Source organism: Quercus suber, unplaced genomic scaffold (genome assembly GCF_002906115.3).
Source record: "Quercus suber isolate HL8 unplaced genomic scaffold, Cork oak 2.0 scaffold_191, whole genome shotgun sequence".
Lineage (NCBI taxonomy): Eukaryota > Viridiplantae > Streptophyta > Magnoliopsida > Fagales > Fagaceae > Quercus > Quercus suber.
The window spans coordinates 657,697-679,626 of NW_027069649.1; the positions used below are offsets into that span (position 1 = coordinate 657,697).

Sequence of the window (21,930 nt, forward strand, 5' to 3'; positions counted from 1 at the left end):
GCTAGCTCATTGCTACACAACCTTTCCCAACTCCCTTTTTGTTACAAACATAAACATCAGTTTTTTACCTTTCTGTCAAGTTCAACCCAATTTAAAAATTAAAAAAAAAAAAAAAAAAAAAAAAACCCATCAAATCAAATAAAAATTAAAAAAAAAAAAAAAAAAAAAGCCGTCAAATCAAAAAAAATTCACCAAATCAAGACCCGATCATCCACAACCCGGTCCGAACCGCCCTCGGTTCAGTTCTTGCTTATATAATTTGTTTTCATTGCCTTCCCTCATTTTTCTTCTTCATCTCTCTCTCTCTCTTATCTTTTCAAGTTCACAATTTCTTCGCTTGTAAAAAAAAGAACCAAACCCAAAAAAAAACCCCGAAAAATCGCCGAATCGGCTCTCGGAATTTCGGCTCCCATTGCGTTTCGCTATGGTCTCCTAATCTGTAAGTCTCTCTCTCTCTCTCTCTCTCTCTCTCTCTCTCTCCCCATAAAACGCCGACAATCGCAGCTCAACAACGACGCCGTTTTATCAATTTCATTTCCCATTGTTTTTTATTTTAAAGAAAATGTTTTCGAAACCCTAAATTGATTAATGTTTGTTTCAATTTATGTTTGTTTGAGCTAATTGTAGCTCCGATTAATTTGAGAAAAACCACTAATGCTATATATAATGTGTGTTTCGTGAATGATTTTGGTGTTTCTAGGGTTCTTGAGGTTTCGGGACGTGTTAATAAATCCCGTAATTTTGATTTGTGCGAGAAATTTGAGCTAGGGTTTGGTCGGTGTTTGATTTTGGGGGAAAACTGAAAAAGTGAGATTGGGGAGGGGATTATTGATTGGTTGGTTTTTTTGTTAGGGTTTGATTCGAGACGGGGAAGATAGGTGTGGGGTAGAGGATAATGTGTATACTCTGTGTGATTCAGAAGTGGTCTCGCCGGGTTGCCACGATGCTGCCTTGGTTAGTTATTCCACTCATAGGTCTATGGGCTCTATCTCAGCTTTTACCACCTGCATTTCGGTTTGAGATTACGTCGCCGAGGCTTGCCTGTGTGTTTGTATTGTTGGTTACGCTGTTTTGGTATGAGATTTTGATGCCCCAGCTGTCAGCTTGGCGGGTACGAAGGAATGCCCGGTTAAGGGAGAGGAAGAGGTTTGAAGCGATAGAATTGCAGAAGCTGAGGAAAACGGCAACGAGGAGGTGCAGGAACTGCTTGACTCCGTATAGGGATCAGAATCCTGGTGGGGGTCGGTTTATGTGTTCGTATTGTGGGCATATATCAAAGAGGCCGGTTTTGGACTTGCCTGTACCGCCTGGTATGGGAAATAGTGGGATTATTAAGGATTTGGTTGGAAAAAGTGGGAAGATATTGAATGGTAAGGCGTGGTCAGAGAATGGGTGGATGTGTGGTCAGGATTGGTTGGAGAATGGGAATTGGGTTGGTGGGTCTGTTTCGGGAAAGCCTAGTTATTGGATGATGAATGGGAATGGTGTATTTGGAGGAGATGAGAATTGTTTGGCGGAGAAGTCTTACTCTGGAGTTGTTATTTTTGGGTGGAAGCTGCTGACTTCTTTTTTCTTTAGCATTAGGTGGCTTTGGAGAAAGATTTTTAGGATTAGTTCATCGGAAGATAGTTTGAATGATGCTGAGCATGGGATATTGGCTAAGAAGGGTGAAAATGGGGTTAACTATAACGAAAGTAAAGGAGAGAAAGCACGCAGAAAAGCTGAAGAAAAGAGACAAGCTAGGTTAGAGAGGGAACTTTTGGAGGAGGAAGAGCGAAAGCAGAGGGAGGAGGTTGCAAGATTGGTGGAGGAACGTAGAAGACTAAGGGATGAGAAAATAGAGGCTGAAAAGGATCATGGCAAAACATCGCCACCTGTCCGGGAGAAAGATAGTAAGAAGGAAGCAGAAAAGAAGCGTCAGGAAAGAAGGAAAGACAAAGACAAAGACAAAGGGTCTAGCAAGAGCAATTCTGATGCAGAAGAGCTGGAAAAGAGAGCTGGTAAGGAGAGTGAGCGAAAGCGGGAATTGGACAAGAAGTTTGAGATTGATCGTCGGGAACATCAGAAATCTGGGATGGAAAATGTGAAAGGCCAGAGCATGGAAACTGGACATGGGATGAAAAATATTTCTGCCAACAGTTTTATCCGGGGAAATTCTGGGACTCGGTATCTGGATCGTATGAGGGGTACATTTTTGTCTTCTTCTAAAGCATTCACTGGTGGTAATCTTTTTGGAAAGGGTGCTAATACTCCTGCTACATTTACAAAAGAATATAAGTCTAACAGTTCTGTAGATCATGTTCATACTTTTCCTCATAAAAGAGATTCATTTCCACCTGATCGTGTAGCTGGGAAACTAAGTACAAATGGAGATGATAAGAGCATCTGTCGTCCTGTAAGTTGTCTTTTCTGCATTTACTTTAACCTGTCACAGTTTTAACATGTTCTCCAGGTGCCTTAGGATGGGAATATGTACTTATTTTAGATGATAAAGATATTTTGAAGTGCTTTTTTATTTTTTTTATGTACTTATTTATGTGATTTCAATAGTATTATACCTATTTTTATTGAATGACAGGTAAGGTTGCTTCTTTGAATTTGGATATGAAATATAACTGCCAGCTTTAGCACTACTTTTAGATTTGATACATCTTTCTAATTGGTTAAGTCTTCTTTCTTCATCACAATTTATCCTCCCCCTTCCCCCTTTAACTCACAGAAAAAGAAAAAAGAAAAAAGAAAAAAAGGTAGTCTATAGAATTAAGCAGTTAGTTGCAACTTGCAACATTTGAGTTTTCTTGTCAAGCATGATAATCTCAGATGCATTATTTATTAGAAGAAACGCTATTAAAATGCTGAGCTGCTAACCTGCAGGTGCTCTCAGGACCACAACCTAGGCCAACACTTAAAAAATCATGGCAACAATTATTTACCCGTTCATCGTCTGTTGCTCCATCATCAAATCCAAGTGTCATAAGCAGACCAAACACAAAGTTCCAAACAGAAGTTCAAAGCCCACAGTTATCCAGTCAAACATTATTGGCACGACCATATGATAATCCAATAAACTTTGGGCTGCCATCGCCATTTACACTGTCTACTTATCCATGTGATTCCACAATCACTAGTTTAGGTTTACCACGTTCCATTGATCCAACCTTCCGTCGCATTGGAGAAGTGCCTCGTGAATTTATATGCGAAGAGCCGGAGCATTTTGAAGACCCATGTTATGAGCCTGATCCAATAGCCTTGATCGGGCCTGTTTCTGAGTCACTTAATAATTTTCAGATGGATCGGAATTGCTCTGCAACAGACAAGGGATTTGAAAAGCCTCGTGGTTTAAAGAATCTATCTGCTTCATCTGAAGTCAACAAGCCTTCTCCTATTGAGTCCCCAATGTCAAGAGAAAAGCATAATAATTCTAATTGGTTTCCAAGTACCCCTAAGACCCATGATATGCATAGTTTTGCTGTGGATGATGCTATTCCAAATGAGACAGGAACATGGCAAATGTGGAATTCTTCTCCTCTTGGCCAGGATGGTTTAGGTTTAGTAGGTGGGCCTGCAAGCTGGCTTTTACCCCCAGAACGGAACAGATCAAACAAGGAAGATTTTGTGCATCCTTCTTCTCAGAAAAATATGGCTTCACTGTTTACAAATGAGGACCATGTCCTTTCTGGCACTCATTCTCCACACAATATTTTTCTTGGTAATGGACAGAATGGTGTGCCATTCAACCCTGTTACTAGTTCGAGTGATAATGAGCCCTGGGTACATTCCGGAGGTTTTTTTCCACCATTGTCAGGAAGTGGAAATCATTTTGCTCCCAAAGCTCAAGAAGAAACCCAGAATGATTTGGTCTATGGCAGTCCTGGCTCTGGAGCTAATAATCCATTTGAGCCGTCTCCTGCCAATTGTTGGTCCAAGTAAGCACACTACTCTCTTACCCTTTTAATATCTAACCTGCTGCTCCACATTTTTTATGGCTTATGTTGTTGAGATGTTAAGAGATTAATAATTGATTAGAGTCACAAGTCTTTTTGTTCCCTTTTTGATAATGTGAGCTGTGAAGATTGTGATTGTCTGTGACAATAATAATGATGATTTGTGCATATCCTTATTGAGTTAACACAGTTTACCATAAAAATCTTCCCCAGAAAAGTGAAGTAGAAGAAAGCGGTGTTTACATTTTTTTTTTTTGGCATGTTATTCTTTAGATATCATTAGAATTGCCCATCAATTATGTGCGAGATCCCCCAAACAGTCTCAGCTACACATAAATGTGGGCATGCACCTGACCCTGGGCTTCTTCCTGACTTCGCCATAAGCTAGGAAGTCAGAACTAATAAAGTCCATTCAAGTGTGTACCCATTCTTTGTGAGTATTAGTTATTTTGTAGAAACCATATTAGTGTGAGCATGAAAATTGACTTTTGCTTCTCTTTTCTAAGTATCCTACTAGAGGCACAACAAAAATTCACAACATACCCAAATTAGCCTACCACCTCATACATGGGTCATTTAAAAAAAAAAATTGCAGATTGTGATGGGTGCATATGTGAGGTGAAAGGCTAATTCGGGAATCTTGTGAAGTTTTGTCATGTCCCTAGCTTTATCGTTTTTGTAAAAAAAAATCTTGTCTTGGAATCTTGATTTAGAAGTCATCAACCTTGGTCATTGTTTAATTATGATAATATTTACCTTTATTTTTTATCATTTAATTGAAGAAGGCTCCTAGATTAATATTTGAGTTGTTAGGAATTCTTGACTGTGAACCTGGGAAGTTGTCAAGCACTGCAGTTTCTGTCAAATAAGATGGTTACCTGATTTGATACCCTCTCTCTCTCTCTCTCTCTCTCTCTCTCTCTACACATTGATCTCCTTTTGATTAAAAAAAATTAAATTTGTTTTAGAAGGATATTAATAGTAAGAGTCGATACATTTAAACTTCTCTTTGATTTCCTACAATCTGTTCATTCTTCTCTTTGATTTGTTTGTAACTGTTTCAAGTACAATTTGTTCACAATTGTGAACATGATGTACTTTTATTCAATAAACTTTCTATTACCTAAAAAAAAAAAAAAAAAAAAAAAAAAAAAAATTTTTGGATGACTAAAGCATGAATTAACTTGAAGTTGTTCTTAATCAAAAAATGATTTAGCTGGAAGTGTCTTCTTCTTTGAATTGTTTGTTGATGTGGTTATCTGTGCTAGCTAGTTATACTTGATTTCTTAGTGTGTTATGACCTTGTTTGACCCAATTTACTAAATATCTGGGAAGGATAGTACACTAGCATTTGTCAACTGCGTATTGTGATTGTGACATTGTATAATGTGAATTGACGTGAAAGGTTAAACAGAACAGGAAAAAGCTGGTAATTTAATTTGTTGGGGAACGAAGCCCCTAAATGAATAAATGATGGCTTAAAGCTGTAAAACCTTTTGTCCAAGGTCGTTCAGAATCAGTTAAACACTGGCTTAGCTAATATTGTATTAATATTTCTTGCCCATACTGTGATAACTAGTGGCAAACCAAAATATTTTTTTGAAATTAAGGCTAGACACCTAGGCCTTCATAGTATTGCCATTGCCTTTGGAGTGAGACGTGCACAGTGAACCTTTAATAATGGAGCAGCCACAGAGAACAGAGAAAGAAACTTTTTGGGTTTTGGATTTTGATTCAATCTTTTAAACAAATTCTAGATGTTTGGATGGGGAATTTCTCTTATACTCTGCCCATTTTTTTAATTAAATCATTGCTTAATAATCTGTACTTGGTGCTTCACACGTAACAGTTGTGGGAATTGGCTAGGATCATTTTTGGCCTTCTTTGATTTTGTTTATCCTAATAGTTAATGGAGCAAAACTTTGGAACAACTATTTATTATATGATCTATAAGCTTATATTTTATGCATAATCTTAAACTATAAAAACTTGCAATTTAAAATATTTATTGATGACATAGTTATTAATTTTTAATTTTTTAGAAATTTTGCAAGCATGGAGGATATAAGAAGAAGATGTAATCCAATGGTGTATTTGTCAAAATTCACTTTCAATAAAAAGATATTGATCAAGGTTGTAGCCTAATACTACAACCAATTTTGTTACTAAACTTTGTCCATTAGAATATTAGGCATTTTATTATAGTTGAGTTTATATATGAAACTATATATTCTTCTATTTTAAGAAAACGTGATTTGGTAAGATTTTAATGTAGGGTTTAAGATGCTAAGGACACAATTTTTGTCACAAAGTGGTGGAGGTGTGGATCTACCATCTTACCTCTACCATTCATAACTCACCATGCGGCGAGTTACAGTAAAAGTTGTGCTATTTCATGTGATCCTAGCATTACTCTTTTTTTTTTTTTTGGTATCTCAAGCATTTTCCAAGGTTTGACGATGAATAGAATTTAAAATAAATAATAAAATAATAATGTGTAAATTTATGAGACCTCAAAAGTTTATATGACAAAATATTGTGAGATTAACCAAAAGTCAAAGACTTCCGTTTTGAAGATATTTAGACTGTATTTGAATGAGTTTATTCTCACTAATTTCTTTGTTTAAAAAATAATTTGTCTGATTAAATTCAACTATGTGGCTGCATTGTGTCCAATGCAGCCACATGTGAATTTAATTGGGGAACCTCCTAAGGTACAATATTTGAGGAATTGTACCTAAGTTTTGCCCTGTTAATGTACCTTTTAAATGATACTAACTCTCTCATTGTTTGAGTCTTGTGCATTTACATAAAATCAAAATATTGATAAACAAGTTAGTCATTTGACAGTGGATCTATCTGAGGATTTGATCGTTTTATTTCAATTATTTTTTAGTAAGCGGTTGTTGTGTGCATTTTCATGTGGATTCCATATCTTTGAGGCTTGAAAATGAGAGATGATAATGAATCTGAGACAACTTCCTGTTGCAAATTAGAATTTTCACCAAATGACCGACTCCTTTAAGGGAATTTCTGTAGCTGCTACACTTGTAGCCAAAACTTTGGTCAGCCCAAGCATGCCTGATTCAAGACTTGATATGAATACTATTTCTATTACTCCAAGCTTTGTTTTGTGGTTGTGCAGTGGAGTTCTTAAGTTCTTCCTAATGTAAATCCATTTTATCTATCCAATTATCAAAATGAAAATTATTCTTTAGAATAAAAAAAAAAAAAAAAAAATAGAAGCTGTGTTTATCCTGATATTTTGTCCTACATTAGTGTAGCATTGTTCATTTATGTAACAATGCATTTGTAATAACAAAAAGGCATTAAATGGGATGAATGTGTAATGGCATTCAAGCGTGAATTTGCTTTAATAAATATTTGCAACATGGTTTATCTCATGAAATGAGATCAATCTTCTGATGGAATCCAGGGGTTGATAAGTTATGAAAGGTGTCTCCTTAAATATTTAAGCTTGCAAATATGTCCTTGGAGATTTTAGGCTTGATGTTTTTGTTGACGTTGAATTTGATTATGGATTGTTTTCTTTGAATGGGTTGTCTTTCTTTCTAAAATTTCTAGGGAATTATATCTTGATCTTATCCCTTTTATTTTATGCTTGGTTCAGTTTATTCTGGTCATATGGTCTAATATATGTTCTTAATGAAAACTTTTCTTGGTAAAAGTATTTTTGTTTTGAATTCATCATTGGTAATCTAATTCCTTTTTGGTTCCGTTCTTATTGGCAGAAAGGAATGGGCTGTGCAGGGTTCAGGGGAAGGTGTTGGAACGGCCACTGTTACGAGGCCCCATATTGGGGGTCTATTTCCTAACAAAGATGTACAGTCACCTTGGTGATTCAATTGAAAACAGTGACAGAGTAATGAGGGACTTAAATACACCTGTTCTCTAAAGGCATATAGCCTCTTGTGGAGGAGAGATTAGAATACTGGACGCATTGTATCTTCCTGATCTTCTTTATAAGGGAGATTGATGTTTACTTACATTAGCATCGATAGGAATACACGTGGCATGCATGCATTTGTGCGAAAGGTAACAGGTTTTATACGTTTCTGATCTACTAGGTTCTTTTTTTCTTTTTTAATATGCTGGGGGAGGGGGTCTCTTGGTGGATGTCTAACCATAATATAATAGTATAGGGCACACTTCTGTTCATTATGTAGTTTATCTGCAACCAATTTTTTGAGTTAGGCAACCATCAGTCCCTGGAGACCCCCCTTCTCTTCTCTCTCTCCCCCATTCTCTCCCCCCCCCCCCCCCCCCGCCCCCCAAAAAAAAATTGTAGGAGTATTCTAAAGAATTGAGCAGCAATTTTAGTCACCACTAGAATTTTGGAGGGTTGTGATATTTTTGCTGATTATCCCGGCTCCCAATTGTTGAGATGCCTTGTGAGATAATGTTTTTGTGCTTGATCCGCCGTTTGGTTCGACTCCTCATTTTGGTGCCTCTTCTCTTCCTCTAGTGGTCTAGTTGGTTGAGCAAAATGACATGTAGTGAGTGACTCTTGGTTTTACTCACCAATTCTTGAACATACTGGTGGTTAATTTGAGCCCCAAGGGCTGATGCTTTTAGCTCAAAAGTTGATGACAGTGCAAAGCTTGTATGTGAAACTTACCATTCTGGGTTTGTCTTGCTGTTAAAAGGGATTAGATATTTGTGGGACTAACCGATTCGCAGGCAAGGAATATTAGTATCAGTTCTAGCAGTTGATGTGCATAGTAATATTCAAGCGTAATCCAAATCGACGTGCTCTGGAACCTTTTAGTTTCCAAGTTATATAAAATGCCTATTGAGTTGCATACATAAAATACAGGGGCAGCTCAACCGTTAGGCTCCGTTTGGTTGGGGTGGAAAAATGAGAGAATAGAAATTAAAACTAATAGTTCGCTAGATTCATAAGGTGGTGATTCAGGTCCATGATGCTAAGGTTCAATATGAATCTAACGAACTACTAGATTAAATTAAAACTAATAGTTTTCCTCCCATTAAGAATACTCTAATTTTCTCCCATTTATTTGCATGGATAGAAGCTATGGCAAATAAAAAAAATCTCAAGGTTAAATAAAAATCTCATTGAAAATCCACTGCCCAGGATCCTAGACACCATCAGCGATGTCTACCACTACCATAAACACCGCATTGTTTTCTAGAGGTTTTGAAACCCAGCGATCAGAAGTCAGCGTAAAAGATCATCTCTGATCTCTCTGTCGTTGTAAACTTCGTTGGATTGTTGGTTTGGGGTTGACAATAAAACGCAACTCTAGATGTTTCTCACCTTTTTTGGTTTAAGTTGTCCATAAAGCAGCCATGGAAGCTTAGTCTATTCCTTCACTTTCACATTTGAATCACACTTAATAAAATCCAATTCAGAAGGCCCATGTTCCTGGCATTTTATTACCCAATTCATCTTTCTCATTTAGCAACAAAAAAAATTCAAGATTTTAACACCAGAAACCCACCAGGCCTTGAAACTCACAATCAAGGTGATAAATTGGATTTCAAATTAAAAAAAAAAAAAAAAAACCAATCTATGACCTGGATAAGAGGAAGCCAAACGCAACAAAATAAATGAATGATGAGTATTGATGTGGTAGTGTGGTGGAACTGTGGGAGGCTTGGGTCATGAGGTTGAGGGTGATAGTTGTCCGGAGTGGATTGGGCATGTTGCAGTGTATGAGTGATTGTATTCCATTCCCATGGTTCATGTTTTAGATTTGTCAAATGCGAGTTCATCCCTCAATAAACTCCCCAAGAAAAACCCCTTCAATTGAATCTCCTGTATTAAGAACCTGGGATCAACATTTTGAAAAAGGCTTCTTCATGGTGGGTTTTCCCCGGAGGTTGCTGAAAGGTTTATAGCCGGGAAAGAAAAGTCTAGTGTGATAAAAATAAGTTACGTGTGCGATGTGGGCTTTATTTGACATTTAGATTTTTTTTTTTATTTGCCACGTCTTCCATTTGTATAAAAACCAGAAGGAACGAGAGAGTTTTTAATTGAAAGAGAAGTCAGATCCTATATAATGATAATATTAAATGTATAAATTATTTGATTTTGAATTGATAAATGAGATGGTAGAACATTATGTGATAAAAAAGTTTATTTATTTTTTATTGGGTACATACATACATACATATATATATATAAAATAAGCAGTAATCCTAAAAAATTTGGTGCCAAAATATTTCATTTTAATAGATTCGAACCGCCGTTGAAATGAAATTGACAACTTTGACAATAGGTTAAGTTTTTTTTTACCAACAAAACAAAACACATAGTAATGAAATTGTTTCATAAGATTAAAAAAAAAACAAAAAAAAAGGAGAGATCCGACCTGCCGGATTCGAACCAGCGACCTAAGGATGTCTGTTAGAGACCAACTACAGTCCTCCGCTCTACCAACTGAGCTAAGGTCGGATTTCGATATTACCTAACAACTCTTGATTTATTCTATCTTCTATTTTATTGTTATGTTGCCTTTTCTTTCCTTTGTCGTGGGTCCCACACAACACAGCCAAAACCTCAGCCCCTTCGTATTTTATCTTTCACCAAAAGGTCCAAGACAATATAACACATGTTGAACGGTTGAAGTTACAAAATGACAAAATACATTCCAAAGTCTATTGTTTTCTTCTAGTATTTTTATCTTTTTACTTTTGTTTGGTTTCTTTTAATAAATTTTTTATGGGCAAAGTTTATTTACAAAATTAGTTGTTTTTACTTAATATTTTTTTATTGAAAGTAAATTTTAACAAATCTATTATTAGATTACATTTGCTTCTTATACACTCTATCCTTGCAAATTTTTTAGAAAATTAAAGATTAATAGTTATGTCATCAATAAATTGTTTAAATTGTAAAATTTTCTAATTTAAAATTATACATAAAATATAAACTTATAGATTATATAGTAAATAATATTTAATTGACACAAAATTTGATATATATATTAAGAGGGTAAATAATATGCAATCCAACGGTTAGATTTTTAAAATATGTAATAATTTTTATTTTATTGAGTAATATTATAGTTTTAGGTTGTACCTAATTTTGTAACTAAACTTTATCCATTTTTTATTATCTTAAAAATTCAGAGTTGTTAGAAAATTTGGATCATTAACTTCTTAAGCTTGATTTTTTTAGAAGAAGGTAAATGTAATCACTTCAATTGTTAATCTGATACTATATTTTATTCCTTATAATAAAAAAACACTTATTTTGTTTACTTCTTTGAATGTTGGATGTATGGATATGATAAGTGGTTGCTACCTTTTGAGGACTTTGGTGTCTTCTTCTAATATACCCCCTTTTTTTTTGTGGTTTATTGCAAATTTCTAGGCTTCAGTGCTTGTAATATTCAACAAAGTCTCTCTGATAATTTAAAATTAGTTAGAAAGAGAATAATTATTTCATAGGTCTTCTCATATTGTACGATTCAAACATGCTACGAGATGAATGATGCATATACCGAATGTAAAATATACCTTATTGTTGAACATTGGAATTGTTGGTTTCCGGGTTCCCAATTTAAGCTGAAAAGTAAATTGCAATGCTTGAAACTATGATAGATGGCCACTGCTTCATGAGGCACAATCTTTAATCGATTGTGCTACCCATTGGGATCATGAGATGTGATCTCCAAATAATTGTTTTTGATAAGTGCAAATTGTGCTTCATGAGGCCCTATTGTGCTTCTTTATGGGGACACAATGCTTGAGAATACTTAGAATCATCATTTCAATTACACATAAATAATTGCAAATTTTGCTCCATGATAAACCAAAAGATTATTGGAAAAGGTAAATAATTACACTTCCTGCAAATTGCTTCCAACAGACCACTTGTGCTGCTGATGCTGCTTCTGCTACAATAGCAGTAAGTGGAGTAAGTTGCTACACAAAATACAAATACAAAGGGCTTGGGAAATTGCAAGCAGCCATAAAACATTTAGCAAATTAGAAGCCTTGTTCTGGAATTACCTTCTTTTCTTTTGCTGTAATTAATGTTTTTAAGTCACAAAGACAGACTAACAACAAAAGATTAAGAATCTAACAAGTTTGAGACACAAATTAAAACTAATCCATCATATACACCCACTTCTATGAATCCGGAGGAGATACAGCCAGCGGCAAAAGAACATTGGAAGGTTGTTGGTCTACTTCTTCTTCTTGCTGCTGTGGCTGTGTCTGCTGCTGCTGCTCCCCTTGCCAGGTCCAAACAATGTCCTTGAGTGCCGGTCTTATGTCCTGTTTCAACATCTTTTTGTACTCCAGCGTATCTCCACTTGACTTTTTCATCTCCACCATATGGAAATATGGGGTGATCTCAAAGATCTCGGCGTCAATTCCCAAAAGCCCTTTCCTTCCAGACTTAGACCCCTCCATTTTCAACAATCCTCCATCTTTCTTTTTCACTTTCAGTCTCAATTGCTTGGCAATCTCTTCCAGCTTAGATATTATGATTGAGGAAGGTTTGTTGGATGTAAATCGCACTTCTTTCTTCTGTTCAGTCTCCTCAAACAAACCGGACAAATCAAAGCCTGCCGACAGAGAGATGATATCAAATGCATTCAAATTAGAAGGCTTTTCCAATTCTTGCTTTGACTCGGTGCTTGAACTGCTATTCTCATTTGGTCCAAAAACTGCATCAACATCTATAGGGGTAGGTTCTTCCACTTCTGATTGAATAATTCGGGGTTTGGGCGGTAATCCCCTTCGAAACCAAGAATTATCCATTATCTTGGCAATGGATATCCTTGTATTTGGGTTTGGATCCAAGATCTTTGACAACAACCTTCTCACCTCGGGGCCAAACCAGTTAGGGAATTTAAAGTCACCCTTACCAATCTTCCTATACATTTCCATCAGATTTGAATCATGGAATGGAAGATAACCAGCCAACAGAACATATAAAATCACCCCACATGACCAAATATCAGCTTTGGAGCCATCATAGCCTTTTCTGTTAATTACTTCTGGAGCAACATATGCAGGAGTCCCACAGGTTGTATGGAGCAACCCATCTTGATGCTTAGATTCTGCAAGGGCACTCAATCCAAAATCTGAAACTTTTAGATTTCCATTCTCATCCAACAGTAGGTTTTCTGGCTTCAAATCTCGATGACAAACACCTCGACTGTGGCAATAATCAACAGCACTGATCAGCTGTTGGAAATATCTTCTAGCAGCATCCTCCTTGAGCTTTCCTTTGGCGACCTTGCTAAAAAGCTCACCACCCTTGGCATACTCCATAACAAAGTAAATCTTAGATTTGCTGGCCATAACCTCATAAAGCTCCACCACGTTTGGATGTTTGATCATACTCATGCTAGAAATTTCCCGCTTAATCTGTTCAACCATCCCAACCTTCAAGATTTTCTCTTTATCGATTACCTTAATGGCCGCACTCATGCCAGTTTTAAGGTTCCTTGCATGGTAAACCTTGGCAAAGGTACCTTGGCCCAATTGTCTCCCTAATTCATACCGTTGCATCAATACAGTCACTTTGTCTTCCATGCCAAGAACCGATTGAATGCAATAAAACTTACTTCGCCCGCTGGCACAATATCTTTGATACAGGTATTTATAAGATAATAACTTATTTCAACAAAGTAAAAGCTCAACCATCATCACAGTCATCATGTTCTGAAACGAAATACTCTCTTAAATTTCTAGCTGCACAGGGAGTTTGAGCACAGAATTGTAATGAGCAGTAACTTAAACACCCGATCTCATCAAAGATATATGAGTGCAGCCCAAATGGAGTGATAACCTCATAATCCTCAGAGAGTGAATTCTTATCTTTCAAGCACATCTTTCAGCATTCCCTAGTTTTGTGTCAACCTAAGAATCCTGAAGAAATGAAGAAGATTACGTGCCCAACCTCTGGTAGAAAAGTAGAGAAGTAGAACAGCAATTATTAATAGATTCAGTTCAACAGCAAATATATGATATCTTCAACTGAAAAAGAAAAAGAAAAAGAAAAAAAGTTACTATATAATCAATAAGAATCAATCATACAGACTAAGAATCCACAAATGACCATAAATTTAAATGGTAAAAAGAAAAATTGAATGGTACATATATCAAAATTTTTCATAAATCACCAGATATTTTCTTCTCCTTTTTTTTTTGGGTAATATTTTCAAAGAAACCAGGAATTCTTGATGTGCAGCACACTATAGAATTGCAAAGCCATTCAAGATTAAAGAAGTCCTACATTTCACACTCTACAATGATATTGAGACACTATTGTAGCAATAAGATTTACTAGCAAGACAACAAACACAATGAATGAATAAATGGATGATTAAAAGCCTCATTATCAGAGAAATCTTATAACCAATAGATTAAAGTTGGACGATAATTTATTAAAAGGGAAACCAGAGTTCATAAAGAACCAAACATGTAATACACGCAACTAGTCAATCAGTTTTATGACAAGAAAAACAAAAATTGAGAAAGTTGAAGATCTAATCAATAAGATATACCCCATAAACAGAGAAATACTGAATCAAAATCATGCTCTGTGGTTTATGTTAAAAAAACAAAAAACACAATTGGCTCCACAGTTCTCACAGCAACCAAACTATACTAAAGGGGGGGAAAAAACTTCAGGAACCTTAAGTTTTTCCACCGAAACATACAGAGTCAACAAAACAATTTGTTTATTTTTTAGTTTTTTTTTTTAATCGTTCTTCAACTCCAAAACACAATATTATATCATTCAGCTTTGCAAATCAGACTTCACTACCATCAAATCCAAAAACTTAAATGCAAATCTCTAAAATTTACTTTCTACTAGGTTCAATCTTCAGCGAAAATTTTAGCATTAAAAAAAAAAAAAAAAAAAACCAAAACCACAGCCAAACTCAGTCTAATCAAACCCACAAAACCAAACCAAACAGAACCCACTTCGCCATTGTAACCAGTAAACAAAAACAAAACGAAGTGAACCCAACAAAAAAAAAAAAAAAAAAAACAAAACAAAACAAAACAAAACTTTCAGATCTCATTACCTGCAGAAATGAGTGAGCCACAATGAAAGATATCGAGAGGCTTTGTACAGACTACAGAATGAAAATGCGCTGTGCTTGTTTGTGTGAGCGAGAGAGACTCGGAGAGAGAGAGAGAGAGAGAGAGAGAGTTTTGGAGTTTGAAGTTTTGGGCAGAAACACAGACAATATTGTTGGAATTTTTTTTTTTTTTGAAAGTATTGTTGGAATTGTAGAAAGAATAATTGAGGTGCTTCATTTTATAGTCTGACAAAAGTCTCATGATAACATAATACATATTTGATTTGTTTACGTTATTCCTAAGTTTATGTATGCAAATATATCACCTCTGCCAGCTATTTAGTATTTACGCCACGTGCTTCTCAAAAAAAAAAAATTACGCTACGTTGTTTCATAGTTTGGTTTTGTAGATTCTCAAAAAAAAAAAAAAAAAGTTTGGTTTTGTATTCCCTGTATTTGGTTTTTTTTTTTTGGCACATATATTTGATTTTCTCCCTTTATTTTATAAATTATAGTTCAATTGATTATAAAAATTTTCGGAAAAATAAAAAAAGAAATGTTGTTGTTTATAAGTTATAATATTACAATTTTCATGCAAAAGAAAGGTATATATTAGATTTTATTAAGTCACTATTATTTGAGTAAAAGTTATCATTTTTACTTTGTTATGATATATATTTAAAATTTTAATAATGTGTAACAAAATAAAATTCACTTTTTTCGAATGGGTAGATAAGATTATAGAAACTGCACAGTGAAGTTAGCTTAATCATAGACTAGAAGATCTTAATTTTAAGTCGTGATCTTTTGGGTTAAATCCTCTCTCTCTCTCTCTCGGGTTCTTTTAACTTTGAACATATTTTGACTCATGATGTATCAATGCTTTACTTGAATAAAATCTTTGTTATTTTACCTTATTGATTCCTAATACTTTAGACCATATAATTAGAAGAAAATGTCATTTTGTTTAAGCGCTTCAATTATTTTTTTGTTTCATTTAATGGGTTGACATTATATAGCAAAAATATGTAATTGTAGAAGACATGAAAGGAATATTCTAGATACGAATCATTTAGTTTGGAAATAATTAGAAAGGGGAAAAAAAGATTACTTTTAAGGCAATCAAATGATTTCTTTTTGAAATTCTAATATAATAATTAGTTTAATACAATAATTAGTTTAGACTAATATAATAATTAGTTTAATGTCTAAACATTAACATATATGCCAAATTGCCAAAAATAATTTAGTGCTAAAAATCATAAAATTTTAGGAGACTCAACCCCCTAATTAGGACACTGAGGTGTCATTTCATTTGTACCAAGAGGCAAATTAGCCTTCACCAGCAATCAACTAATCATTGCATTTTATAATAAATATTTCCAAATACTTCCAATTTGTATTAGATGGCAAGGATGCTCACCTAACAATCACATAATCTGCTTACCTAAACTACAACCCATTATGAAATTAGCAAATTGTATTTCTCTTTCCTCTATCTCTCTCTTCTATTTTCTTTTTTATTAATAAACTCTTCTTCTTTGTTTTTGTTTTTTTTGGTAAGTGAAACATATACCTCTAACTTCCAATTTTTGTCTACATTTAATTTGATGGCATTGGAGGGCCCTATGAAGTTTCGTTCTTCAACAGCCACTCATAACAAACATTCCTCGAGGGACAAACAAATAGGGAAAGGACACGAAGAAAAGAGAGGATTATTATATAAGTACAGCAGGTTCAACCTTCCTCGGTGACTGTTGCTGAAGTTTGTGACTGACAAGCTTCAACTGCATTTTGGGAACCATACACGTGTGTCCAATGATTTCTGATGACGCCACGCAAGCTGACATTTCCTTCTTTTCTTCCACGGTGATGGCTATTCAATAAATTCAGTGGGAACCACATGTTTTCAGGATGTCCCTTCTACCATCATAGATTCTAATGACATCTTTCACTTTCAAAATACTACCAATTTTTTTTTTTTTTTTTTTGAGAAGCCAAAATACTACCAATTTTAGTATATAAACAGTACTAGTTTTTTTTTTTTTTTGGGGAAACACAGTAGTAGTAATACTACTAAGGAAACCATTAAAAATTGAGGACAGTAATTATTGCACACATTAATAATTTATTTTTAAAAATATTTTATAAAAAAATAAAAAAACTATAATAAAAAATTTAGACTATAATAGAGTCGAGTATTAATAACTTAATATTTATTCATTTGGTTTTATTTAGAATATTGAGGTCATCACCAAATTAAATTATATTTTCAAGTTTCATCTATTTTCTTGTTGAACAAATTCGATTTTCTACACTGACTACTTTTTTTTAAGAGTAGGAAAATTTTAACTTTAAATGTCTTTATTTAAAATATCATGGAATGTTAACCAGTTGAGCTAGTGAAAAATTATTAGGTACTCTCGGAGCATTATAAATATATAGTCCTCATTCTCATATGAATGGTGAGTTCTATCATAAATTTAATTAGTGAGACCCATCATTCATGTGAGGAGAAGGTATTTCTCTCTCTTTACTCATTGTTTAAAACCTGTTACATATATATTCTTTTTTGGGCCAAATGACTTTACAAATGTATTTACAATATTCTTTTACCCTACATCTTCTTCTACCAGACTACCACTACTACTCTCTCTTTACTTGTATATGACTGCCATACCTTTCTTAGTTTTCCTTTTTCTTTCTAAGTCTTTGTTCCTCTTCTTTATTCTCTTACGCCACTTTTAGATTAGATCTATTATCTCCCCCAGCCTACTTTTTTTTTTTTTTTTTAATATATATTTTTATCTCTATGTAGTTTCATCTGGAGCTTCTTTTTTTCTTTTTTCTGCTAGGTAAAATTTGACACCCATAACTCTTGAAACCCAAAGAAGAAGAAAATGGAAGAGCAAATTTGAAAACAACCTTTGAATTAAAAAAGTGATATAGGGAAAATGAATTACTGTGAAATAAAGAGAAGGAAAAAGAGAGACAAGAAGTAATTAATAAGGAGAGAGTTAATAAGGATATTATTAATTAGGTAAGTATTTAATGATGATATGAAAAAAATTGTATTTTCTTTTTTACTATTAGATATTTTAGAAATTTATAGCTTAAAAAAGGTGTAACCTTTATAGAGCCACACTAGGTATAACTTGAACTCATCTTATATATCAATCGAGTTTCATATTTCCAATTTTATTTATGATTACATTATTTTTATTTATTTATTTTTATATATTTTTTTGAATAAACAGTGTGGGGGAAAAAGGACCCGGCCCAACGCAATGGGCCGAAGGCCCATAGGAGGGCTATTTTGCGTCTGAGAAGAGGAAGATGAAGAAGGTAGGGCCCGGCTAGAAGTGGGACCCTCAAGATGAAGAATTATCACAGTCCGAAGAGGACATCTCCTGTCCGAAGAGGTTGTAATCCTCTGACGCGATATCATAGATCAATTGAATGTGTGAAAGACCAGAATGACCTTCCGAGGACTCCACCTGATCGAGATAAGCTCTGAGCATGCCATGGAACGATAAGGATGGAGAAATATCTAAGGGGAAAGTTGCTGCCACCATATTTAATGCACTGCAACAGCTTTTCTGGCCGCATTTATGTGGAGAAGACCCTTGAACAGTGCATCCTAACCTACCGCCACTCATACAGAGTTAAAAGAAGATGCCTGACGTGACATGTACTACAGCAAACTCATGGATGAGGAACATGTGGACGATGGAGATGAGGACAAAAGTGACTATATAAAGAAAGGAAGCTCCTAACAAAGAAGGGAGGGGAAACTTGGTTGTAACCCTAGGATTTTGGTTCATCAGATAAACTAATAGTGTAGCTCTTCGGATTATCAAAGTTTACGTACAAATTAATGTCAGCTTGTGTTTGAAAGCGGTGATTCGTTGTTATTAATCCCATACTTAATCTAGCTCTTTCACCCATACTCTACAAATTAATTGTCTTTAGGCTTGGGCTACAAAAACCAACCCTACAAACAGTAATACTTATTAGAACATACACGAAAATAGTAATATTAGTATTTTATCTTAGTTCGTTTAATAGTCGACTCAAAACTTAGACTTAACCTTAGCTAGTTCGCCAAATAAACAATTTCTTCCTAGGTTAAGAGTTAAGACATCAATAATAAAACATTTTTTTTTTCCAAGAAAAAAAAAACACGTTTTCGGTTTTCAATCTTCAAATTACAAGAATCTTTCTGTTATATTCTTTTATCCTTTTTGGCTTTCATTCCGTTTGAGACTTTGAATTTTATAATTAGTAATGCATTGAATCATATCTCCATTAAAATAATAATAGAAGGTTCAGAAGGGGCCGCCATTTGCCCAAGTAAGCAAAACCACTTTGATTAAAGAATAAACTGAACTTAGTCCTCTTTCCCAGAAAATGTTTAAGCAATTTGGAAGAGAAAGGTCCACCATATAATGATGGTTTTAGGCTTTTAGCTCTTTTAAAAACCCATTATTATTATGTTCACCTAATTCTATTTGTATATTCACAACTTGTGTAAATGTCTAAGGTAAAGACACGGTCCAGAACTTCCTCCTTATCAAACTTTTGGAAACGATGCAGGAACATGTATTCATAAGTTGGCTGGAATTATTATTTGTTTGTCTGTACAAAACACAAACCATTTTGGACATGTTTGAACATTGTGGCTAGCATGTAGCTTACCAAAAACAAGGTGACATGTGAATGTACGTACACTACAAAAAACGCGTGGCAGGGCTGCGTTTTGGAGCTGCGTTTTTAAAAAACGCAGCTCCAGGGTACTGTTTAAGCTGCGTTTTTTAAAAACGCAGCTCCAGTACTGGACTTATAGCTGCTTTTAATAAATGCGGCTATAGACTGAGTCTAAAGCTGCGTTTTTTGGTGTTCAGGCTGCGTTTATCTTCGTAGGACTAAAGCTGCGTTTTAATAAACGCAGCTCTAGACCCATCTGACGATTTATTTATTTATTTATTTTTAATATATCCTAAAGCTGCGTTTAATAAATGCAGCTTCAACACTTATAGAGCTGCGTTTACCTAAACGCAGCTTAAACGTGTCTAGAGCTGCGTTTAATAAAACGCAGCTCAAGGTTTGTTATAAATAAAAATAAAAAAAAAAAAACCTAAACCACTCTCTGATTTCACCCGATCTCTCTCCTTCTCTCTCACTCTCTCCCTTTGACTCCCAAACCCTCACATAACCCACCCCTCTCTACCACCGATCCTCCTCACCGGCACACGAGCACTCTTCTTCATCTCTGTTCTCCTTGCACAGCTACTCCATCTTCCATCCCCACCAAGCTCACCGTCAACTTTGGTCTTCCCTATGCTTCCGAGCTTGCCTCCAAAGAGGTCAGTCAAATCTCTCACTTTCTTTTTACTATTGGGTTTTGTTTGTTTTGGTGTAAATTTTATGTGGGCTGAGTTTAGATTTTGATTCTGCAGTCTTATTCTACACTTTTTATGTCTGTTTGAGGAATTTTTTGACATGGGTTTGCTTTGTTTTTGTGTGATTTCAAATGGGTTTTCGTTAAAGCTTGTGTATTTTCATTGGATTCTATGTGAATCACAGTGGCTTTCTTTGGACATTCTGAACCCATTATTTATCACATTTCCTGAATACTCCTAACTCAATTGGTAATAGACCAACTACGTCATAACTATATTTTCACTTCTTTTTTTTCTTTTTCTTTTTTTTTCTCTTTTGTTGGTAAAAGTCATTAACAACCAATCCTTTTCCAACTGTTTTATACATACAAATATTATACAAAAGACATCAACCAAGTTCCAAAAAAGCACTTGCAAATTCTGCATAACTTGATATAGCCGTAGAACTTAAGAATGACAAGATTTATTTTCTTTAAATCACTTTTTTCTTAGCAAACCATTTATTCTCTGGACTGAACTCATTTAAAGATTCTGTGATAAGGCAAAGTCACAAACCTTCTTGGCATCTATTTGACTTTCCAAAACTCCAGGAGATAAGGTCCTTGCCAATGAAGTTGATTTTGACTAGTCAAATAGCAAGGCTTGACCTCTAAGAATACGTCTTAAATGCTCCTGGCAGTGGAATTAAAGCAAAAAATAAAATAAAATAAAATAAAGCAGTGGAAAATCTTGTAGTTTATTCAGAGATTGATAACGATCAAGACAGGCCCATGAGGTTTTTGCAGAAAGTAGACACTGATCAATGTGGAGGTGTAATATTGTCATAGAAAAAAAAAAGAGTATTTTATAAATTAAAAATTATAAAACATATCCGGATAATTAATTCTAACCTAATTGAAGGCCAACAAAAAAACATATCCAGATAATTCAAACCCTAATGACACAAATGCCAAACAGGTATAGAACACATTATGGGATGCAGTAATGCCCGTGCTCACAGGTCACTCGAAAGTTACTATCTTCTTTTCATTATTTCATTTCTTGATCTTTGATTAGTCCCAAAACTATTCCTATTTTCTCTTTGGGATAAACCCCAAATAGAATGAAAAAAATGTGTCACAACTAGCCACAAATCCCATTTCCCAACATGGGTCACTCTATTATTGCAAGAAAGCCACTGTGATTCACATAGAATCCAATGAAAATACACAAGCTTTAACGAAAACCCATTTGAAATCACACAAAAACAAAGCAAACCCATGTCAAAAAATTCCTCAAACAGACATAAAAAGTGTAGAATAAGACTGCAGAATCAAAATCTAAACTCAGCCCACATAAAATTTACACCAAAACAAACAAAACCCAATAGTAAAAAGAAAGTGAGAGATTTGACTGACCTCTTTGGAGGCAAGCTCGGAAGCATAGGGAAGACCAAAGTTGACGGTGAGCTTGGTGGGGATGGAAGATGGAGTAGCTGTGCAAGGAGAACAGAGATGAAGAAGAGTGCTCGTGTGCCGGTGAGGAGGATCGGTGGTAGAGAGGGGTTGG

General features: G+C 34.9%; 2 protein-coding genes and 1 non-coding gene across 5 annotated transcripts; 1 reads left to right on the plus strand and 2 right to left on the minus strand.

Moving 5' to 3' along the window:
• Positions 1 to 280: 280 nt before the first annotated feature.
• Positions 281 to 7,999, plus strand: LOC112034152 (uncharacterized). Its single transcript, XM_065778819.1, has 4 exons — positions 281 to 439; positions 701 to 2,395; positions 2,875 to 3,926; positions 7,697 to 7,999. Exons 2-4 carry the CDS (start codon positions 896 to 898, stop codon positions 7,803 to 7,805), a joined length of 2,661 nt encoding a protein of 886 aa, XP_065634891.1. The 5' UTR covers positions 281 to 439; positions 701 to 895; the 3' UTR covers positions 7,806 to 7,999.
• A 2,295-nt stretch (positions 8,000 to 10,294) lies between these two features.
• On the minus strand, positions 10,295 to 10,383 carry TRNAY-GUA (transfer RNA tyrosine (anticodon GUA)). Its single transcript is given in 2 exon segments — positions 10,295 to 10,330; positions 10,347 to 10,383. It is a non-coding gene; the product is annotated as a tRNA-Tyr (tRNA).
• A 1,303-nt stretch (positions 10,384 to 11,686) lies between these two features.
• On the minus strand, positions 11,687 to 15,203 carry LOC136069819 (CBL-interacting protein kinase 2-like). 3 transcript variants are annotated; one of them, XM_065778822.1, is made up of 2 exons: positions 14,984 to 15,203; positions 11,687 to 13,817 (listed from the first exon to the last, which is right to left on the minus strand). In XM_065778822.1, the coding sequence occupies exon 2, from the start codon at positions 13,479 to 13,481 to the stop codon at positions 12,066 to 12,068; it is 1,416 nt and encodes a 471-aa protein (XP_065634894.1). In that variant the 5' UTR covers positions 13,482 to 13,817; positions 14,984 to 15,203; the 3' UTR covers positions 11,687 to 12,065. The 3 variants fall into 3 exon arrangements, with proteins under 3 accessions (XP_065634894.1, XP_065634893.1, XP_065634892.1); XM_065778821.1 differs by having other exon boundaries at positions 11,687 to 13,850; XM_065778820.1 differs by having other exon boundaries at positions 11,687 to 13,925.
• Between the last annotated feature and the right edge of the window lie 6,727 nt (positions 15,204 to 21,930).

What these genes read in the sequence shown, in the direction of transcription:
- LOC112034152 (XM_065778819.1), top strand. Translation starts at nt 896, where the DNA reads ATGTGTATACTCTGTGTGATTCAGAAGTGGTCTCGCCGGGTTGCCACG. An exon ending in ATAAGAGCATCTGTCGTCCT is followed by an intron (nt 2,396 to 2,874) that starts GTAAGTTGTCTT and finishes GCTAACCTGCAG; the next exon opens with GTGCTCTCAGGACCACAACC. An exon ending in CCTGCCAATTGTTGGTCCAA is followed by an intron (nt 3,927 to 7,696) that starts GTAAGCACACTA and finishes TCTTATTGGCAG; the next exon opens with AAAGGAATGGGCTGTGCAGG.
- LOC136069819 (XM_065778822.1), bottom strand. Translation starts at nt 13,481, where the DNA reads ATGGAAGACAAAGTGACTGTATTGATGCAACGGTATGAATTAGGGAGA.